The 21,037-nt window shown below is 38.1% G+C and overlaps 2 protein-coding genes across 2 annotated transcripts in view; both read right to left on the reverse strand.

The window, feature by feature from the left end:
• Positions 1-11,562, reverse strand: part of LOC126373631 (uncharacterized transporter slc-17.2-like) — a 48,842-nt gene extending 37,280 nt beyond the window's left edge. The window contains exon 1 of the mRNA XM_050019837.1: positions 11,250-11,562. Within this exon, the coding sequence (XP_049875794.1) occupies positions 11,250-11,274 (25 nt within the window). The 5' untranslated portion in view covers positions 11,275-11,562. The remainder of the gene's footprint in view (positions 1-11,249) is intronic.
• Positions 11,563-15,748: 4,186 nt separating this feature from the next.
• LOC126373632 (arginyl-tRNA--protein transferase 1) lies at positions 15,749-20,007 on the reverse strand. Its single transcript, XM_050019838.1, has 8 exons — positions 19,789-20,007; positions 19,574-19,700; positions 19,124-19,395; positions 18,671-18,742; positions 18,409-18,596; positions 17,915-18,076; positions 17,222-17,403; positions 15,749-17,072 (listed from the first exon to the last, which is right to left on the reverse strand). Exons 1-8 carry the CDS (start codon positions 19,874-19,876, stop codon positions 16,667-16,669), a joined length of 1,497 nt encoding a protein of 498 aa, XP_049875795.1. The 5' UTR covers positions 19,877-20,007; the 3' UTR covers positions 15,749-16,666.
• Positions 20,008-21,037: the final 1,030 nt, after the last annotated feature.

Here is a 21,037-nt window from a genome sequence, read left to right on the forward strand (position 1 = left end):
TTACTTATTAGAATCAAAAAGAAAGACCGCGTAAGTATATAAATGTACCGTTACGAAGAATTCGGCTCATGACGTCACTAAAGGGGGCAGACTAACCTACGTCATTTATGATTGCACCATGGTATTTTGCAAAATCGTGTTTTAGTTTTTTTTTATTTCGTGACTGGATAGCAACATGTATTAAGTACTTATGCAAAATGTATGTTAAACAAATAAAGACGCGGACTCGTTTTTCTTAGAAGCGTCGCGCGGCCTTCGGGAAGACTCCACCACGGCGCGGTGAAAGTGCAAGAATGCATGCGCAGGCGCCACCTTGCCGCGCCGCCCGCTGCTAACGACCTCGCCAACCTACCCATCAACCCCGTTTGACATAATCGCTATACCACACACATTTTCCTCCTACTTTCTTACACAATGCTGGTTTTCATTTTCCTCCTCCGTATAACGTAATAACATAAGTCACGACTATATCCCAAATGGGGTAGTCAGAAGTACATCCATCTCAAGATGAACTAAGTACCCTCACCTCCAACGCGATAGGTTGTGTGCCATATCGCCGTCTAAAATGATATTATGTTAGTGAAATTGTATTTAAGACAAATTAATATCTCGTTGGTGTAAATTCGGTACCGAGGTTCGAACCGGCCAAAATATATGTATACTATTTATTTATAATATCCATCATCACGAAAGTTCTTTCGTTACGATTACTCCTTTTTGCATGTCTACCATTGATTTCCATTTTAAGTCCTTAATTTATGGAAATTAAACCATGGTCACCTATCGCGGTCAGATAAAAATACTAATCCAGTCTATTATAGTTTTCTAGAAGTGAGCTATTAGATCGCATTGTATAAAATGATGTCACCGTATTCTATCATAATAAATAACCTGTTGTTCATCTTATAATTAATGGCAGGTATATAATAAAATTCGAATGATTATGATTGTAATCATCTTGTGGATTCTTCATATTGTAATGTTTCCACTTTCGGAACACTCCCGGCAGTAAAAAGGCGCAAACCTAATTTTATTTAAAGTTATACCTGTCATTTTCTAATCCGTCGAAAAGGAAAGGGATGGATGATGTAACAAGCTAATTTTAAAACGATTTAATAACCCGGGCGAATAAAATAGGCATCTCGCTGGTATGCAATTTGTTTGACATGCTGTCTACTTTGTCGGGTTATTGGCCGATGTAAAATTTTTAGACGGTTGTTTTGGATTTCAGCTTAAAATTGACGTGTGTTCCATAAATTTTATGCCCGTCGATTACCCGTCCCTTTCTTTTTCAGCGGGTAAGAAAATGACAGGTATAAATTAAAATAAAATTGAATGGTGTCTGCGGGAATTAGCACCAGGACCAAAGTAAAAGAAAGAACAGTTCGAAAAGAAAATAGCCAGTGTCCTTATTATTAGAGTTTTACAATAAGAACTTTCCCGGATACGCCACGTCATTGCCCATACTGATATTGATTTATCCACATATTTTTTTAATAATTGACACACATATAGCATATTGGATAGATAATAAGTAAAGAAAACAAACAACTAGCAATTTATTACAAACATTAAACAATTAACAATTTATTATTAAGAGGTTGTCCGTGTAACGCGACATTTTACGGCTATGACGTCAACATCTATTTTCACGTTACGACGACGCCGTGACGTAGAAATGTGGACATGTTTTTTCTTTTTTTTTGACGATACTTATTGTAGATTTGCCGCAGATGGCATTAGCTACTTGGCCGGACAAATGGGGAGCGCTGAAGGCTTTCACCCGGTACAACTTTTAAGACAACAGGCGTGAGGGTGCCCAGTTGGGCGCGAACCTCGGCTCAGGACGTCGTCTGAGAGGAAAAATATCTGAATGAATTAATCGACCCTAGTGGGTCGATAGCGATAAGCGCTGATTGAGGGAAATCGTCCCCGGACCCCGATACCGGCGGAGTCGGTATCGGGGTCCTGACCAGAAATGTGGACAGGCCTTACGGTCAAGGTTATAAAATTGCTTTATTTATATTATGTTATTTTATATTATTATTGTGCGGAAACGGCGGAAACGGGAAATTGACAGATTTTCCGACAACTACACCAGTACGAGTCAAAAGAATTAACTGAGTGTCATTATATGAATAAAAATTGACCAATGTAGTGTATTGTGAGTGCCATCAAAATAAGTGTTCAAAAAACGACGGTCACGTGACGGTACCCACAGTTGGTAGGCATTGTACTTTCCTGACAGTGGTTGCCTGGAAATAATTGCTTTAAAGCAATAAGGTCGCCCAACACTATATCCGTATAAGCTTTTTGTTAAATATTGTGCAATGTAGTATAGGTAAGTATTTGATTTGATTTCCCCACCTCCAGATTATGGACCTGAGTCCTACCTGAGTCCAGTTAAAACGCATAAACAACTGACGATCAGGCCCTGATCACCACAATAACGATTACAAACGTGAGTTATAACATATTATTATAATTATACACGAAGAACATAAAAGAAGTCACGCAGTATTAAAGGATCAGATGACAGTAACTTTTACTGTACTTTCAAAGAACTAATTAAGTACACGATAACGGTAAGACCTCGTTTGACTTATGTTGAACGTCCAATGATTCATGAGAGGCAAATATATTGTTGTCTGGAGCCGTTAGTTTGGTCGTTACTTATCTTGTAACATAACATAAGCGACTATATCCCAATTGGGGTGGGCAGAGGTACATCCATCGCAAGATGAACTAAGTACCCACTTCTGTTAGACCAACGTGATAGTTGGTGAGCCGTATCGCCGTCTATAATGGTCGAGCCAACTGTGTTAGTGAAAACTGCGCGAAGATAAATTAATAACTCATTGGTGCAAGTTTGGCACCGGGGAGCGAAATTTGATTTTTTTGACGTGACTTATTGTAGATTTGCCGCAGATGGCATTAACTACTTGGCCGGACAAATGGGGAGCGCTGAAGGCTCTCACCCGGTACAACTTTAAGACAACAGGCCTGAGGGTGCCCAGTTGGGCGCGAACCTCGGCTCAGGGCGTCGTCGTCTGAGAGGAAAATATTTGAAAGGATTAATCGACCCTAGTGGGTCGATAGCGATAAGTTAACGAGGACGCCGGCGAGGTCGGTATCGGGGTCCTGAAGTGTTTGGTATCGCGAGCTGATTGGCTGCCTCTATGGCTAGAGAGGGAACCGAACGGTGCTCCCCGTTTGAGAAGCAATCCGGTGAACCTCAGGACCACAGTGCAGTGACTGCTTATCTTGTAGGTATACCATAGACCTTAAGAAGCGCTACTCATTGATCGCGAATATAAATTATAATAAGATTTGTTACTTGTATAGGTACAAAAAAAGTACCACACACATATCTACCATCTGTCACGACTTACATACTGATTACATCTAAGTCTAAATATTGAAGTACTTACTTTTATTGTACTTAATTGGGAATTTGTCCAAGATTTTCTTAAGTCGTAATGAGTTATACCTACTTAGAAACATCATCATCTCCCTAGCGTTCTCCCGTTATTCATAGGGTCCGCTCACCTAACCTTAAGATTTGACAGGTTGTTATTTACAGAACCGAATACCTGTCTGACCTTCCAACCCGCGAAGGGAAAAACAGCCCAATATAAGTAGGTTAGGTCACATAATGTGGGTTTTCCTTACGATGTTTCCCTTGACCGCTGAGCACGTGATAATCATTTATGATTCAAACATGAATTCGAATACAAATTTTAAAATCATTGGTTTAGGTCTGCGTCATAATGTCTATAACGTCATATAAGAATTTAACTCTGTGTGGCTGCAAGTTATCTTGGGGGAATCGTGGCTGCCCACCCCGACATAGTTACAAGCGTGAGTTAAAGTTTATCTGTCTTGACTCTTAACTACATAAGGTAAACGCTCCTATTAACGCCACCCAAAAATCGACATCGTTTACCGCCACCTTTTTTAAATTGCGGATATTTTGAATTGTGTCTGAGATAGAAAATTGATTCAAATGTCAAAAGATACATGTATTAATTGACCATGAAACGAACATACCCCTGAGCGTGGGCAACAACAGTCTAATTTGTGATTGGTCTGTAAGTGTGCAGTGTCCGCACAAGCAACGCGCTCCATACAAGCCACTACTGAAATGCATAAGCATACTACATTTTTTTCTTAAGGTTTTGTGTCCGATGAAACATATTTTTCTTCACTTTAGTAATTATAACTACTTGTTAATACGTTTAAGAACTGAGAAAGCATGCTATATTTGACATTTGTGTTAGTTTTAACTGATTAATTTGAGTTTTAAAATGTGGCGGTGATAGAAGCATACATTTGCAGTTTGGTTACTATTACCGCCACCTATGGCGGCGATCGATATTTGTATGATATTTGTATTTTTTAGTTATTTAAGGTAACATGCCCAATCATTCATAATGTTATCATCTTATTTTATAGTATGGTTCATGAACTATATTAAAATCTATTAACGCCACACATTTGGTGGAATTCAAGTATCCTGTGCTGCATATAAGTTAACGTATTTTTTTAAGAAATGTATGAACAAGTAGTTGAAGTAATTATGAATTTCTAATTTAAATACTTTATATATTTATTAAAATATGCTTTGAAAATGGTTATTACATACGTAGCTCTCATTTTGAATATTTATTTGTTTTAAGGCTAATTTGTATGTGGCGGAAATTGAAACACAGAAATTACATACATGTTTCTATTACCGCCACCATAGATTCCCTCTTATGATTTATAGACAGGGTGATGCATTATTCTTCGGACTGACAGAGACGGACGGACAGACCGAAACGGACGGACAGATAGAGACAGACGGACGGACAGGGACAGAAGAACATACAGAGACAGAAGAACAGGCAGAGACAGACGGACGGACAGAGACAGACGGATAGACAGAGACAGAAGGACAGACAGAGACAGACGGATGGACAGAGACAGATGGACGGACAGAGACAGACGGATGGACAGACGGACGGACAGAGACAGACGGATAGACAGATACAGACGGACCGGCAGAGACAGACAAGAGACAGACGGATGGACAGAAGGACGGACAGAGACAGACGGATGGACAGAGACAGACGTCAATTATGTATATAAATTTATGAAACCAAAAGATTTTTCTGTAGTTTATGTCATAATTCATTTAATAAAAAAATAACAATAATAATAAAGTTTATTGAAAACTCCTCATACAGAATCATTTCGTCAACTCCCGAAATCCTGAGGGAGATTGAGAGTTTCTATAGACAGCTATATTCCACGAAAACATCAGGCGAAAGCATGGCTCGAGACCCTCGAGCCAAGCTTACCCGACACTACACTGAAGATATCCCGGACGTCAGCCTGTACGAGATTAGGATGGCCCTCAAACAGCTCAAAAATAGCAAAGCGGCAGGAGATGACGGAATCACAGCAGAACTTCTGAGAGCGGCCGGAACGCCAATACTCAAAGCCCAGAACGCCAATACCAAAAGAGGCTCTTCAATTCCGTCATATTTGAGGGCAAAACGCCGAGGGCATAGAGCGGAAGCGAGGTGATCCTGTTCTTTAAGAAAGGTGATAAAGCCCTACTGAAGAACTACAGACCTATCTCGCTTCTGAGTCATGTCTACAAGTTGTTTTCGAGGGTCATTACGAATCGTCTCGCTTGCAGGTTTGACGACTTTCAGCCTCCCGAACAAGCCGGTTTCCGAAAAGGCTTTAGCACCATAGACCACATCCATACGCTGCGGCAGGTTACACAGAAGACCGAAGAGTATAATCTGCCACTTTGCTTGGCGTTTGTGGACTATGAGAAAGGGAGACCTGAGCGGTGTTGCAGTCTCTTGAGAGGTGCCAAGTGGACCATAGGTACATCGAAAAGCTAAGAGACCTCTACCAAAATGCCACTATGTCAGTTCGAGTACAGAACCAGAGCTCTAATCCGATCCAACTGCAGCGAGGAGTGAGACAGGTAGATGTCATCTCTCCGAAACTGTTCACTGCTGCATTGGAGGATATTTTTAAGCTTCTGGACTGGAAAAGATTTGGCATCAACATCAACGGTGAGTACCTGACGCACCTTCGATTTGCCGATGATATAGTCCTAATGGCTGAGACTCTAGAAGACCTGAACACCATGCTCGAGCATCTCAGTAACGCATCCCAACGAGTGGGTCTTAGCATGAACATGGCAAAGACAAAAATTATGTCCAACGACCATGTCGCACCCACTCCAGTTCAGGTTAGGAACGTTACACTCGAAGTTGTAGACCAGTACATTTACCTAGGACAAATAATTCAGTTAGGTAAGTCCAACTTCGAGAAAGAGATCTCTCGTCGGATCCAACTCGGATGGGCAGCGTTCGGGAAGCTGCGGAATATCTTCTCGTCCAAAATACCAGTGTCTCAAGACGAAAGTCTTTGACCAGCGCGTGTTGCCAGTGATGACCTACGGCAGTGAGACGTGGCCGCTTACTATGGGTCTCGTGAGGAGGCTCGGTGTCGCTCAGCGGGCAATGGAGAGGAGATCCGCAGGAGAACTAAAGTCATCGACATAGCTCGGAGAATTGCAAAACTACAGTGGCAGTGGGCAGGACACTTAGCGAGGAGAACCGATGGCCGCTGGGGTGGAAAGGTTCTGGAGTGGCGACCACGTGTCGGACGACGCTCAGTGGGTAGGCCTGCTACAAGGTGACCGACGATCTGGTGAAGGTGGCGGGAAGCCGCTGGATGCGGGCAGCGCAGGACCGATCGTTGTGGAGATCCTTAGGGGAGGCCTATGCCCAGCAGTGGGCGTCATACGGCTGTTGATGATGATGATTATTGAAAACAGTTCGTTTACAGTTTTTGTTGGAACGCTGTCTTTCAAACTAGGTGAACCTGTATTTTGAGAGACAGTGCCTTCCCAATTTATGTATCTATTAACTACATTAACAGTGGTAAAAATACGGTATTAAAACAACCTTTTTTAAATAAAGTATTTTATTGTATCTGAATAGTTAGTTAGATATCTCGTTGGCGGTATTCGATGCAGCAAAGGCGGTAATAGAAAAAACCGCAATTCATGTGGCGGTAATGGAGGCAAGTGAGTTTTCGGACATAAAATTATTTTTTATCCAAAATATTCACTCAAAATTAAAAATTCTTGATGTATGTAGCAGAAGACAGTCATAACAATACAAATAAAATAAATAAGCTACACTAGCAAATACAGAAGTACTTAATTTCTGAGAGGTAATCAGAGCATAGCTTAACCTGGCGGTAATAGGAGCGTTTACCTTACCCACAAATAATCGTACTGTCCCGTCTCTCCACTTTATATTTAACCGACTCCTTTGTTTTGCCTGTCTGTTTGCTTTGAGTAATAAAATAAACAATGTAATTTCTTCACAAAGTGCCTACTCAGTATCTACCTTAGTAGGAGTATTACATTTCAGTAAAAAAAACCATCAAGTCACTATCGGATCATCACAATGGGATATGTACTAGCATTATGTAGAATTATTTTGTGAAAAACTGTTGAATCGTGACGCGACGGAACCATGCGTTATACGCGAAGGACAGCACGCTCGTATAATGAAAACGTATCGTATTATTGGATAAATATTATGATAACGTTCTAATAGTCACAAAACATGCGACTAAGAACAGTTTAACTAGCGATTTACTTTTTAAAATGGTAAATTGTACCTCCATTTTATTTAAATGACCTAAGTAATATCCGCCCAAATATCGGCAAGAGGGTAACCACTGCCCTATTTTTCCCTACAAAAGTAGCATGGAGAATGTTACACCGACCAGAGCGTGGCTTAAATGAGTGATGATGACATATTATCTAAGCAAAAAGTAATATGAATTGATATATGTATACCAAATGTGTTACCGTGAAAAAACGTCTTCAGGTTAGGTATGCGGACCCTGCGAAAAACGGGATAACACTAGGGAAATAGGTAATGATCGGGACATCAAGCTAATACATAAGTATCTACCAAACATTACAAATTATTTTTTAAAAGTTCAATTGTGCTGATAGGAATGTAGATCGTCAGTTGATATTCATGTGAATTAAATTGTAAAAACAATACCAAAAAGGCTAGAATAGTTTAATTGTTAAGTTGCCAAAAAAGTGAACATCTAAGTAGGCAAAAGTACTCGGCGTTTAATTCAACAAACGCCTAACAAAAACGAAGAAGACAATCGACAAAAACTTGTACTAACGAGTATCCTGCTACAAGATTGAGAATCATATCCGATTGCCTGCAGGTAGGCGAGTAAATATAGCGAGATTAAAGGCCCGGACATATTCAACGCAATCACACTACAAAAGATCTAGCATATTTTATCTTGCTATTCGATTTATAGATTTCGCTTGTTGGGATGGTTGGAACTCTCTGCTTGATAGCATATTTATTTATTTTTATTAATTTATTTAAGATACACCATCGGTATATACATAAAAAAATACATAAATAAAATTCAACGGACAATGACCGTATGTTACACCATTACGCCTGTAATAGCATACAATAGGATCTAGCGACCACTGGCTATAAGTTCCAGATGTATAAGCAAAATGCGTGTACAAATGTATGACGTGTAATGCCTACTGCACCTTGCATACCTTTCGTTGGATTTTTAAAATATTAGCAAATATTATTTCTATTTTTTATGGGCGTTTTGTGACGACACTTTGTCACTCATGGATGACGATGAACGACAATCAACGCCACATAAGAGAGGCCTTCAACCAATTATATTTCACTTCCTCGCAGTGTTAATGACCAGAAAGATAGGCTGATAACGAGTAGATGTAGCTGTATACTAGTGTATCCAGTTCTCACGAACAATTTAGATTCATTTGGACAACGTAATCTGTGTGATGTAGTGATTTGAGATCAAAATTATTATTATTACACATTTTTTTTGCCGCAAACGGTATTAATTACTTGGCCGGGGGAATGGAGACGGCAGAGGGCCCTCACTCCGTACAAAATTTAAAACAACCCTGAAGGCCCAGTTGTGCGCGAACCTCGGCTCAAGGCGTTGCCTAAGAGGATTACCCTAGTAGGCCGATAGCTGCAAGCTAAATGAGAGAAGAATCATTACAGATGCTGAATGCTGCCGAAATACCGTCTGGGTGGCAAAACACTGGGTCGGACAAAGGATATGCCATTGAGAAGTAGATAAACTTGATCAAGTTCGCAGTCAAGTAGGACACGAATTTCTCTAATTTGTCTCAGATCTGACTGTTACTACCGACCAAACAGATATAAGTAGGCAGGTCAGGGGGGTTAAAAACACCACATCGAAGCAATTCATCTAAGAAGCAATATTGCAATTTGACATTTGCGCATATAAAAGTAAGTGCGCAATGCAAGCAAATGGCAATAGTAATATTGCTTTTTTAGATGAATTGCTTTGATGTGGCCTTTTTAAACTCCCCAGGCCAGGAGTACGTAACCATAACGTATAGGTAGGTAGGTATAAAATTTATGTTCGTGAGATACAGGTTCTGAAATATTTGCAATTGTATTTATATGTTCATATAAGCTAATTTGAAAAGAACTCTAAACCGTGCGATGTCTAGGAAAACGTTATTTTCTGAGTATGGTCGTCAACCGCGAACGGATAATGCCATTACCTATATCAAGCTTTCAGCACCTGCGTATTCATCATCATCTTTCTGCCCTCATCCCACTCTATAGGTGTGGTCGGCACAAAATATATTCCTCTTCCATTCATTTCTGTCAGTCGTCACCTCAGTACTCACACCTTTAAGGTTAAAGAAATCTTTATTCTCAAAAGAAATTTACATTTCACTTCATGAGAACTTATAAACTAACTTAATGTAAACAAAATATAAACGGTGAGCTTGCATGAGTTGTAATAGGCCACTTGACACTCAGTGAAACGATAACAACACCTTGAGTAATTTAAATAAACTTATTTCGTAAATAAGTCAAAGGAAAAATGGGATTTTCACACACATTCATGTGTATATATGTGTATTCTTTACACAAACAATCTACACTTTCTTGAGTCGTCCCTTATCCCTATATACATCCACATTCATACTCATAACTTTCTTCGTTATATGCCTTTCATCTCTCCTCATCACGTGCCCATACTATGCCAACCTGTTGCCTGCGTAATATAGATGAAAATATCAAATGTTTTGTATTGGAAAAACTATTTACTTTGTAAATAAACTATGAGAATTCTATACCTTTGTTCTCAAATTGAAATTGTTAAATAATGCATCCATGCCATGGTATCGATTTAAAAACAAATTTGATTTAAAGTTACACCTATTATCGCACATATCGCGCGTACAGATTTTACTATTACTGTGGAGTAACTAATATTGGTACTAGGTACGTAAAAGTACTACGATTATTATTTATATATATAAGTACAATTACCTATTTAAATTAGGTACTAAGTTTCCATTCATATTGCTGTTAGTTTTGACAAGTTATATAATAAAGATAACGAGGAAGAAACCGAACAAGTAAATATTTTCAGTTTTAACAATATACCTACCTAGATAGCTAGATATATTAATTTCACAACCGAACTGAAAACATCTGATTACACAGTAGGTAGGTAGGTACTTGGCTATCAAATAAAATAGATGGAGGTACAACCAAATGAACGATTTGTGTTTAGATACAAATTCACCACGCATAAATCACAGCATTGTACATATTTTGATAATAAAATCCAACTCGGAAATAAAACCTAAACTGTACAATACATTATATCCAAATAAAGCATGACTCGTGCTTCGGAACGCACGTCAAGTCATTGGTCCCGGCTACTGCTTAACTGAAGTAAGGATGTACTTCGTTGTTCCATGAGCTATTTAAGGGGGTTTTGGCAGTTCAAAAAGTAATAAATAACCCTAATACCAGGGTAGGTCAAGCCGAACCTCGCAAGTCACCAAATAAGAATACCTTATGAAGGCGCCTTGGTTGTTAGTTGCCTGTGCTCAATACACAAATAAGCAATCCAGTATTTTCCACAATTTAATTCAACAGCCTCTAATCAAAATCTATTGTATTACCTCAATTACCGACGGCTATTAGCCAGCATCTCCTCGTTAATGTATAATTAATGATTTTACTTACTTTACAGCTAGGTGCTTTTCAAGGATTTACTTGCAATAATTGATAGGTATTTACCTAATAATAAAATATTTAGGTTTATTGATTAAATAATGGGTAGAAACTTACCGAATATTTTCAAGTTGAAAATCATTGTGGAATACAAATCACGGCACGTTTATCACTTCAATTCGCGCGCTGCTGTCCAACTGGTAAGTAACTTGAAGGCACAGCGCATGCGCCAAATCAGCGAGTGGCGCGCGCGTTCGTCTTGCTGAGACTGTCGGGTGGCGGCTGCGGCTACTTAGATCCGCACTGCGCAGCCGACCTTGCGTCGCGTGCCACTTCAGCCATCCGATCCTCAATGGGTATTAGCAGCGTATCGAGCTATTCCTCATTCTATGGCGTAACATAAAAACTTTCTCATAAACACTATTTTTAAAACTATAACTTAGAACTAAACTGGCTAAACTTCGTACCACTACGTGCCAGCCGCCATGATTATTATACTATTCGAAAAAAAATACCCACATAATATTAGATATGTCAATAGATAAAGTCAATAATACTTCACATATATGGAAAATAAACACGTGCCACACATGCTGCCCAACCCAAATGAAATAGGTATATTCGAGGTGTTGTTCCAAGATTGACAACAAAAGATAAAAAAAAGGAAGTTAATACTTGATTCGATTGGTCTTAAAGAAAATCTTGCTATATCTTGATGGATTTAATCATGACGTTGTGAAGGATGCTCTTGTACAATACGCCATCCATTAATCTTTTTCCTTTATCTGAGTGATGGTTTCGCAGGAGGGAAACCTCGGGTGGTTTATATTTATGTAGGTGTGATAAAGTGGGTAGGTACAATCAAAGAGCAAAAGTTCAATCACCGAATTAGCCCAGCGAATTATTTGTAAACAGTGGTGAAATTATGAAATACAAATCACCAGCCCGGTGGTCGGATGCCATTGTGAGGTATGCGGGAAAGGATGGCATGAAAGAGAGGAGGCTTATACCCAGCAGTGGGGGATACAGCAGTGGGTGAAATGAACCATAAGTTGTCATAATTATAAAATTTATGTTTTTGTAGGTGTTTTTGGTCTATTACAGAAACGATATGTAACCTGCCGGGTACGCGTGACAACCGCGCCGCGCGCGGCGCGGTCACCGTGCAGAGCCTACAGGAGGTCTTAAATGCAACCAGTTAATTTATTACTTTGCAAGAAACTGATTGGACTTTTGCAGCTTATCGTACATTATTATTATTGAGTGAAAATATAGTGACGAGAATTGGGTAGTCTCCTAGGTCTCCTAGTCGATTACTACATACCTACCTAATCAAAATTTCATAATTTGTATTTGACCTAGGAAATTATCCATTCCGTGATCATCGCCGCCTACCCCAAAGGGAGACAGGCGTGATCTCATGTAGGTATGTGAATATTATTGATACCTACTTCTGATTTAGATAACTAAGAAGATATGAATTACCTACGTAAAACAGACAAACATACACTCGAAAAACAATAAACTCTTTTGGCAGTCGGGTGACAAAATAGAAGGGCCGCGCGATAAAATATGCCTTATCCTTTTTCTCCGTCAGATAATATTTGTTGCTGTGACGAAAATAGTGAATATACCATTCCACACATGATCCGAGACGAAGATAAATACTTACCTCTATACTTACCTCAGTTTCCTTAGGTATTATCTAGCGCAAGACCCCGCCCGACCATATAGACGAACAAGGCAACGGAAACGGCCTTGCCTCTGAACGAGTTTTCCATCTAGTTTTCAACATTGGCCTCCGTGATCCAGTGGTTGAAAATTCGGCTTATGATCCGGAGGTCCCGGATTCGAATTCCGGTCTTCTCTCGAATAGATTGTGAGATCAATGACAAACCTAATAAACCCTAGTGTCAGGATTATTATTGTATTGAGAAGAGAAAGACCCCTGACTTCGCTCATGTAAAGGCTACGTACTTACATTAGCCTACCTATTAACTTGTAACCGGGCCAACAGCTTAACGTGCCTTCCGAAGCAAGGATCATATTACTTTCTGACAATCGGGTGATGAGCCTTTAGAAATGTCGTAACCAAACTAGTGATCACAAAACGATTTTTGGGATATATCCGCCCCACCATCAGCTTCCATGAGTAGGTAAGGTTGGCCCCGATTCCTGCCACACATCCTAAATTTATTTTAAGTTATTTATTTTATTTTATTTTATTTATTTATTTATTTATTTTTAGGGAAATTTACAGCAAAATTACACAAAATATACACAACTCTAAGAAGCTACATGCCAACAAAAAATTTCCACATATATTATACCTGTCATTTTCAATAGGAACGGACGGATGATTGACAGCAACGCTTAATTTTAAAATTAATGAATAACCCGGGCGAATAAAATGGGCATCTCGCTCATACGCAACCCATTTGACGTGTGCTATCAACTAAATTCTGTCGGGTTATTGGGCAATTGACAACATTTCAAATTTTTAAGCCGTGGTTTTTTTGTGCTATTTCGAAAGTACTTGTTTAAATAGAAGACACGTATTTTTTCTTTTCAAGATTTTTCCACTAGAAGTTACAAAAAATATTTTTTGAAAATTGGATTCTGCCATTGATAGAATGAAGGCAGTATAATGTAATGTACCTTTGCATGCATATTTAAAACAAGTCGCAAACAAAGTGTCATGTTATGTATGACATTTACTTTTTTTATAATTTTTATGTAAAGGTCTGAACTTATTATGCCTTCCTCTTCTGACCTCGTGGATTTTTCAATATATTTCTATTATTACTGAATTAAAAAATCTGAAAAAATATGTTTTGTGTAAATCATAGAAATATCTCGAAATGGTTTTCGATTTAAGGCACCTTAGTAAAAATGAAATGTTGTCAATTTAAAATTTTGGAAGGGCTTTTTAAATTTCTGCCTAAACTTGAAATGTGTTCCATAAATGTATGCCTGTCCATTACCCGTCCCTTTCTTTTTCAGCGGATAAAAAAATGACAGGTATAACTTAAAATAAAATTATATGGTATGTACGGGAATCAGCACCAGTACTACTACCAGTACCAGTACTAAACCAGATGCAGTCTTTGGCGGAGGACAGTGACGCTACCTACTCCATTTGTCCTCTTGGAGAACCTTCCACCGGGTCATGACCTGTCAAGGCCAACCTGGAAATCTTTAAATAGACTCGGAACACAGGTTGGCCGAAGTAAAGATAACCTGTCCAGGTGGGGTTTTCTCAACGGATCGGACCAGAGCTGCGTGTGTGGTGTTACGCCACAGACTATGGCTCACCTGAAATCTTGCCCAGCGTGCCCTGTACGCGAGAGGAGCTGATGAATGCCGCCGAAAATGCTGTCCGGGTGGCAAAATACTTGGCTGAAAAAATCTGAATGCCATCGAAACGACAAGAAGAAGCACCAGTACTACTAACTCAACTGTCCAAATTACCCACTCAACAACCAGGTGCCGCTAATACGTTGAACTCTAATGATTCCGACTAAGATACAAAAGAAGCAAAGTAACAAGGACTTACCTTTTTAAAGGGACGAGCTGTGATTAAAAACGGACAGGTTTTTTCCCTATTTCCAGTTTTTGCCACTGACTCAGTTACCTGGCCTCTTAACAACCTAGCAACGACCTACCTATCTTTATGGACCTAAAAACCTTAGTGAATGTAACCCAGTCTACTTTGTAATTAGCCGGCTATCGAACCGGCGTAATAGCGATGCTATTCCGTGCCCTTTTTGTACTTTTTCTCGTAAAGCCATCATGATTTATGTAGGTACTGTAATGCGCAGACCAGTTCAGTATATGGGACGAGATCCCGGTGGTTGTACTTAGACGAAGCTATAAAAAGATACCACATTAAGTACGCAGTTTATTCGTGACCCTTTTGTAGGTAGTGGGTACTCTGCAATTTTATTGCCTGTGCGTAAATAGGCACCTAATTACTAGAATTTCTAAGGGGTTTTTGAAAATTACACAATACGTTTGTGGAAAGTGCTGGGCTGAAGGGGGAACACAAAGTAAAATATAAAATAGTCAAAGTCGACGAACTATTATATATGATGTAAGGTACGTTATCGATACTCCTTGCAGGGCAGGCAGGACGATAGCACTAGTCTTCAGACACTGGATAACTTAGGGAGATCACACGTCGTGGTAGTTGGCTAAGTACGCACATACAGTGTCAAGGGCCCCCTTGGGCCCAGCATCTTCCACAAACATTAAAAAAAACAAAGGCAAATCTGTACAACGCCATCTATATGTGTTTAGGGAACGTAGCCTGAAAAGTCCCTCATTCGAGCAACGAGTAACTCAATTTGACAGGACTAGAAGTAGTTCTATCTCTTTCTTGCACTTATTGTAAGTGAAGGACAGCACTAGTTTAAGAGCTGTGAAACTTTTGTTTCCGCCCGAATAGACACCATTGTCAGGTTTCACAATTCATGGCCGATTGCCAACTGACGTATCTGCATTTTCTTGCTAAAATAATTGGTGTCTTATTGACAATTGCAAAAGGTGCAAATCAGGTTCGCCAAAAAATTCAGATACGTCAGTTAGCGACGTCAGGGACGAATTAAATAATATAGTATGGACATATGGTTTATTAGGAATCAAGACATAATTATAAGAAAACTGCCAGCTTACAATATCTTAAGCCTTAGTATTCTAGATGTAATAACTATAGGTCGGAAATTCGGTGGCATATTTACCTAATATGTCTTGTAGTCCATGTTACCGTTTAGCGATACTCGACTTTTTAAGATAACAATAATTGCATTCGTTATCAAGACATTACAATACATCTGTTCCGAATGTTTCGCATATTAAATTCAATCTTACTTAATGTTATTACTGCGATATAGTTTCGAAATAGTTATAAATTCATTTTGTTGGTTTCGCAATATATTACAATGCCATACGAAAGTCTGTTAGCAAGGAACAAAGAAAAATATTGTTTTTAAAAAGTCAGGTAAGGCGCTGAACTGTAATATCAACTGTATATTACCATCACCTTTAGGTAAATATGCAACCGAATATCCTACCTATAATAATAACTTAAGACATGTGTGTATATTTTAAATTTCTTATTAATATCTTGACTTTTGACATTAAAAAAATTGTTTATCATATGTTTAAAACACGCGTTGCGAAATCATTAATATCACTAATATTATGGTTATGGTTTAATGAAATTAACGGCGGTTTCGTTCCAACTTTACGCTATGTGGGCACCATTGCATAGTCTCACTAATATAATGTACAATGACTAGTACAGTCTAAATAAACTACAATAAGTACGCAGTAGGTAAATGTTTCCTAAAATTCATTGCATTAGGTGGGATTCACAATGAGAAAATTGCGTATATTTTCTATCTTTTTCCTGGCTCATTCCTGTTTACCAGGGCTCGACCCTCCTACTTATGTGTAGTCTCTACGGCCTGAATTACGCAAAATTACTACAACGGTGCGGTTGCACACAAAATACTAGTTTAAAGTGAAACAAATTATCTAACTAAGACGAGACTTTTCGCTGATTTAGTGCCGACTAGGCGCGCGTATTCCATCAATTCATCTATATTATCGATTTTCTTATTGAATTTTCTTTTGTACATTTTATATGGCATTACTACACCTTTTACCCATACGGGTATGTAATTGATATCACCTTCGTTCGGGTGATTCTCGTCAACGCTATCGATATCGGGGTCCAGCCTTGAGTACGGCGTGACTTCAAGCTTACGAATACATTCTTTCAATGGAAACCATTTGTAAGTCTCTGGGCACAGTAAGTATGACGGATAGAAGTTTCCCTTGTACCTCATCTTGCAGCAGGAGTGGATGTAGTAACCCATGTAGTAGTACTTGAGTTCTGGACACATTGCGTGCAGATGCCTCGTAAAGGAGATCTCCCTGTAACAACAAGAAATAGGTATTTCATTCATTGGGTTTAAATAAATAAAAGAAATAATTGTATGTAATAGTGCCGATTCTGGCAGACACGATAGATTGTTGATAAACACTCCACCAAAAAGAAAAGTTATTTAAAAAAAAATCGTTACCTGAGTGCGCCATAAGTTCCTAAGGTTAAATTCATATATTGCGGATCGTAGAAGAAATAAACAGAAGATACACATTTAGGCAGAATGTCAATGACCCCCACTGCTATGATCTTGCCGTCCAACCAGTATTGCTGATGGAAGGACCCGTAGCCACATGGGGGACCTGTCTCGCTATGCTCCTCCTGAAAAGAACATCAACATTATTAAACAAATATATTTAACATTTGTCAGAAACATGGAACACTCAATTGGTATTTGTGCTAAGATAAAAATGTATTATGATTACTGTTTGATTATTATTACAACTATTACAAGTTAGTCCATCCCCTATCGTCCATCACATAAACTCGCACCCATAATTCCTAATGGGGTGGGCAGAGCCACAAGTAATCAGACAACTTTCTGTTGCTGTTGATACAAAGTCCTAAGATAGATAATGATGAACTTTAAGGTAACAGGGGATCAGCCTACCGCTCATAATGATTGTCCAACGTGTCATTGTTCAACACAATAGTATAAACAAAAAGCTATCCAATTATTATGTCAAACTAAAAACATACAAAACTATCAAAGCTAAAACAAATTAGCAACGTCAATCATACATAAACAAAAAAGAACAAGCAAAACAATTTCATGGAATTTTAAGTAACGTTTTGAGAGGGATTTATTAATGAACTATTGTTTTTTACTTACCAATAATGGGCTTTGCACCAAAAAGTCTCTAAATTTAGGCTCCGAGCACTTTTCTGGCTTGTCATCATGTATAGTTGTCTGGTACTTGACGTACACTTCGTGAGTTTCTTTGGACGTGGCCAGCCACTCAGGGCTTGGTGGTGCTGTGCGTACTAATTTGATCTGAAACATAATAATAATAAAATCCACTAAAATATCAAAAACCTTTAATATGCCAAAAATGAATCATTTTAATTAAATATTTTTTGCTGATAAAGATCAGGAAAAAACTTGGAAAAATATTACCTATGATTTAAAACTTTTTTTACACACTTCATTAGACATAAATTAATTCATTTTCCTGTTTCTTTTTAAAATAATAATAAGGAAATTTTAATTTTTTTATTACTTTTGTTACATATAGGATTTATATTTTATAGCCCTGAGCAGGAACCATGTAACAGGTGCAGATATTATCTACCTGTGTAGGTACCATGAGTAGTAATTTATCTCACCTCAAGCCTCTTTTGGAATTCTTTTGGCAACTCATTAATGAAGTCTTCAACTTGTTTTTCCTTATTTTTATTAATGTTGTTCAATGAACTGACATCAATGCCTTTTTCCTTAAGTTTTTCTAGTTTTCTCTCTCTTCTTAGTTGCTTGGCTTTTTTACATGGCCCTTTTGTGGGATCAGGTCCGATGACTGGAAAAAAAAAAGTAAAATTAACAAGATAAGAAACAAACAATTGCAAACTATATCAGTGATCAGCAACAAACCTTTCTTCCTGTCAGTATCTAACAGTTGAGATTCACCACTTTGCACCTCCATTTTGGTAGTACTAGAACCCACTGAAGAAAACATCTAATTAGTATATTTATCGAGGTGGTAAAAATAAATATAGATAAGTACTTAATAGGCACAGAATATAATTTTGCAAATCAAAATATTAAATTATAACATACATAGCATTGAAAGGAGATCACCAGTTAATTTTTTTTTTGTTGGTGCCAAAGTGTAAGTGAAAAGTGCAGACCAACAAAGGAACTATTGAGTAGATGCCTCTGAACACTTTTGGGTTTTACTGGATTTTAAAAATAGATGACGTTCATACAATTAAAAAAATATATATATGTCCATTGGCGGAGTGTTATAAACATCTAAGACCGTTATTTTTACTTTTATTAAAGATTGATCATCTCCTTGAAGTGACTAAATACTTTTTAATTTACCACTAGAACACTCTCCATTGGTCTCTTTTTCTTCAGTGTCAGCTGTCACTACATTGGCCACATTGATGTCCTGGTGCTGTCTCGTTGTCTCTACAAACTGCTCCCCGCTCTCCCCTTCCAGCTCCCGCTCCCCGAGGCTACTGCTTGTTGACATCTTCCTATCAGTGTCACCTGCTGACCTAAAGTCTTTCTCTTCCCCCGATAGAAACTTGTTGAACCTTTTTAGTACTTTCTTTTGTGACTTAGTTGGTTTAAATTCTTGGGCTTTACACCTGCATAAATAATACAAAATCATTCTGTTATAATAACAAACACAATAATATTATGAATAGCTTATCACTGGTATAATTTGTAAAATAACACAATTTAATTTTATAACAATTATATCCATAAAATTTGTTGTGTGGTAATTTAGCAGGGTTAGTATGGTAATTACGATTGTTTACATACCGAATAGTGTACATAGGACAACAAGTTACATCCATTGTAGGTTTATAGCAGTATTTTCCTGATCGCCGCCAGCCTCTATCTATGAGGTCCTGGTAATCACTAACAGTCATAGTATGAGCCCACATACCTAGACAATAAATAAACATCAAATATTATCGACACATTGAAATATATATCTCAAGGATTCGATATACAACGATTGCCAGAAAACTTACCATGACTAAAATTAGTATCGGAGCTCCTACAATATCCGCATCTGTAACTTTCATGTTCCCCGTAATACTCAACAATGCTGTGCAACATGTTTATTAACAATCCCGCCGATGTTTAGTTACTTAATTCCAAGAAAAGTTAGGCTCTTATTGCTAAGAAATGAAATAAGAAGAACAGGAAATACGAAAAGCAATGACATTGACAGAATAGTCCATCAAACAAAAAAACCTGAACTCCACGGCTGACTCATTCTCATAGAAAAAGTTTTCGGCCTATAGGCAACGGGGGCTATATCAACCGCGCCCCTCGCGCACTCAACTTCAGTGACATTGACATTAACTCCTTCTTTGTTACAAAATGAATGTTAGAATGTCAATAGCCGTCGTTCGGTGCGCACACGTTGTTGCGTTGTTGGTAAAGTTTTACTACGTTATAAGTGCGTCAAGTCAAGCCTTGCTCCTCCGCCTTTGTATTGAGAATATACAGTGACCATATTCAGAAGCTCCATTGTGTTTTTGAGCCTAGAAACTCATTAACCTTGTAACTCTTTTTGTTCGTGGTGATTTTTTGATTCACGTATAAGATTTGCTATAAATAACTGGTGCAACATACACTTTAAATGACACACGACGGATTGAAATTTGAGTTGCGCGACTGTCAGCAATACAAGAAAAAGCATCCATAAAATTCAAAAATAAATGTTAAAAATAAAAAAAACTATTGTTTTCTTTAATAATCCAAATACGTAAAACAAAACAGTTTCCAACTACGAAAAGTTATCTTCCCTTGTAAAGCGGACTAATCAGATCAAATTGGCAAAATTAACTTATTGCCTTTGCTCAAAGGCTCAGACTTACCAAAAACTATTAAATGTCAAATTGAAATTTACCCCATCTATATCCCAAAAAAATATCTATGGAAGTCAGAGTCTGATAATAGGACCATGGTCTGATACGTAAATTCTTCTTAATAGTCTGTGCTAAACTTAGTTGTCAAAGTGGCAATGTGAATGTCATTTTGACATTATATTATTACGTTCGGATACACGCTTTAAACCACTTTTATTTCATAAAATCTACCCCATCTGAGTATCCATTTCGTACTTACTTTACAAGATAGAATAGATCCCGCAATCTTTCATTTTTTTTTCTTTTTCCTCATGGTTGTCTGGAAGAAATCGCTTTAAGCGATAAGGCCGCCATTTGCCATGTACTTAGTTAAGAGACTTTTTGTAATTATTTCTTTTTATTT

This window comes from Pectinophora gossypiella, chromosome 16 (genome assembly GCF_024362695.1).
Source record: "Pectinophora gossypiella chromosome 16, ilPecGoss1.1, whole genome shotgun sequence".
In the NCBI taxonomy this organism is placed as follows: domain Eukaryota; kingdom Metazoa; phylum Arthropoda; class Insecta; order Lepidoptera; family Gelechiidae; genus Pectinophora; species Pectinophora gossypiella.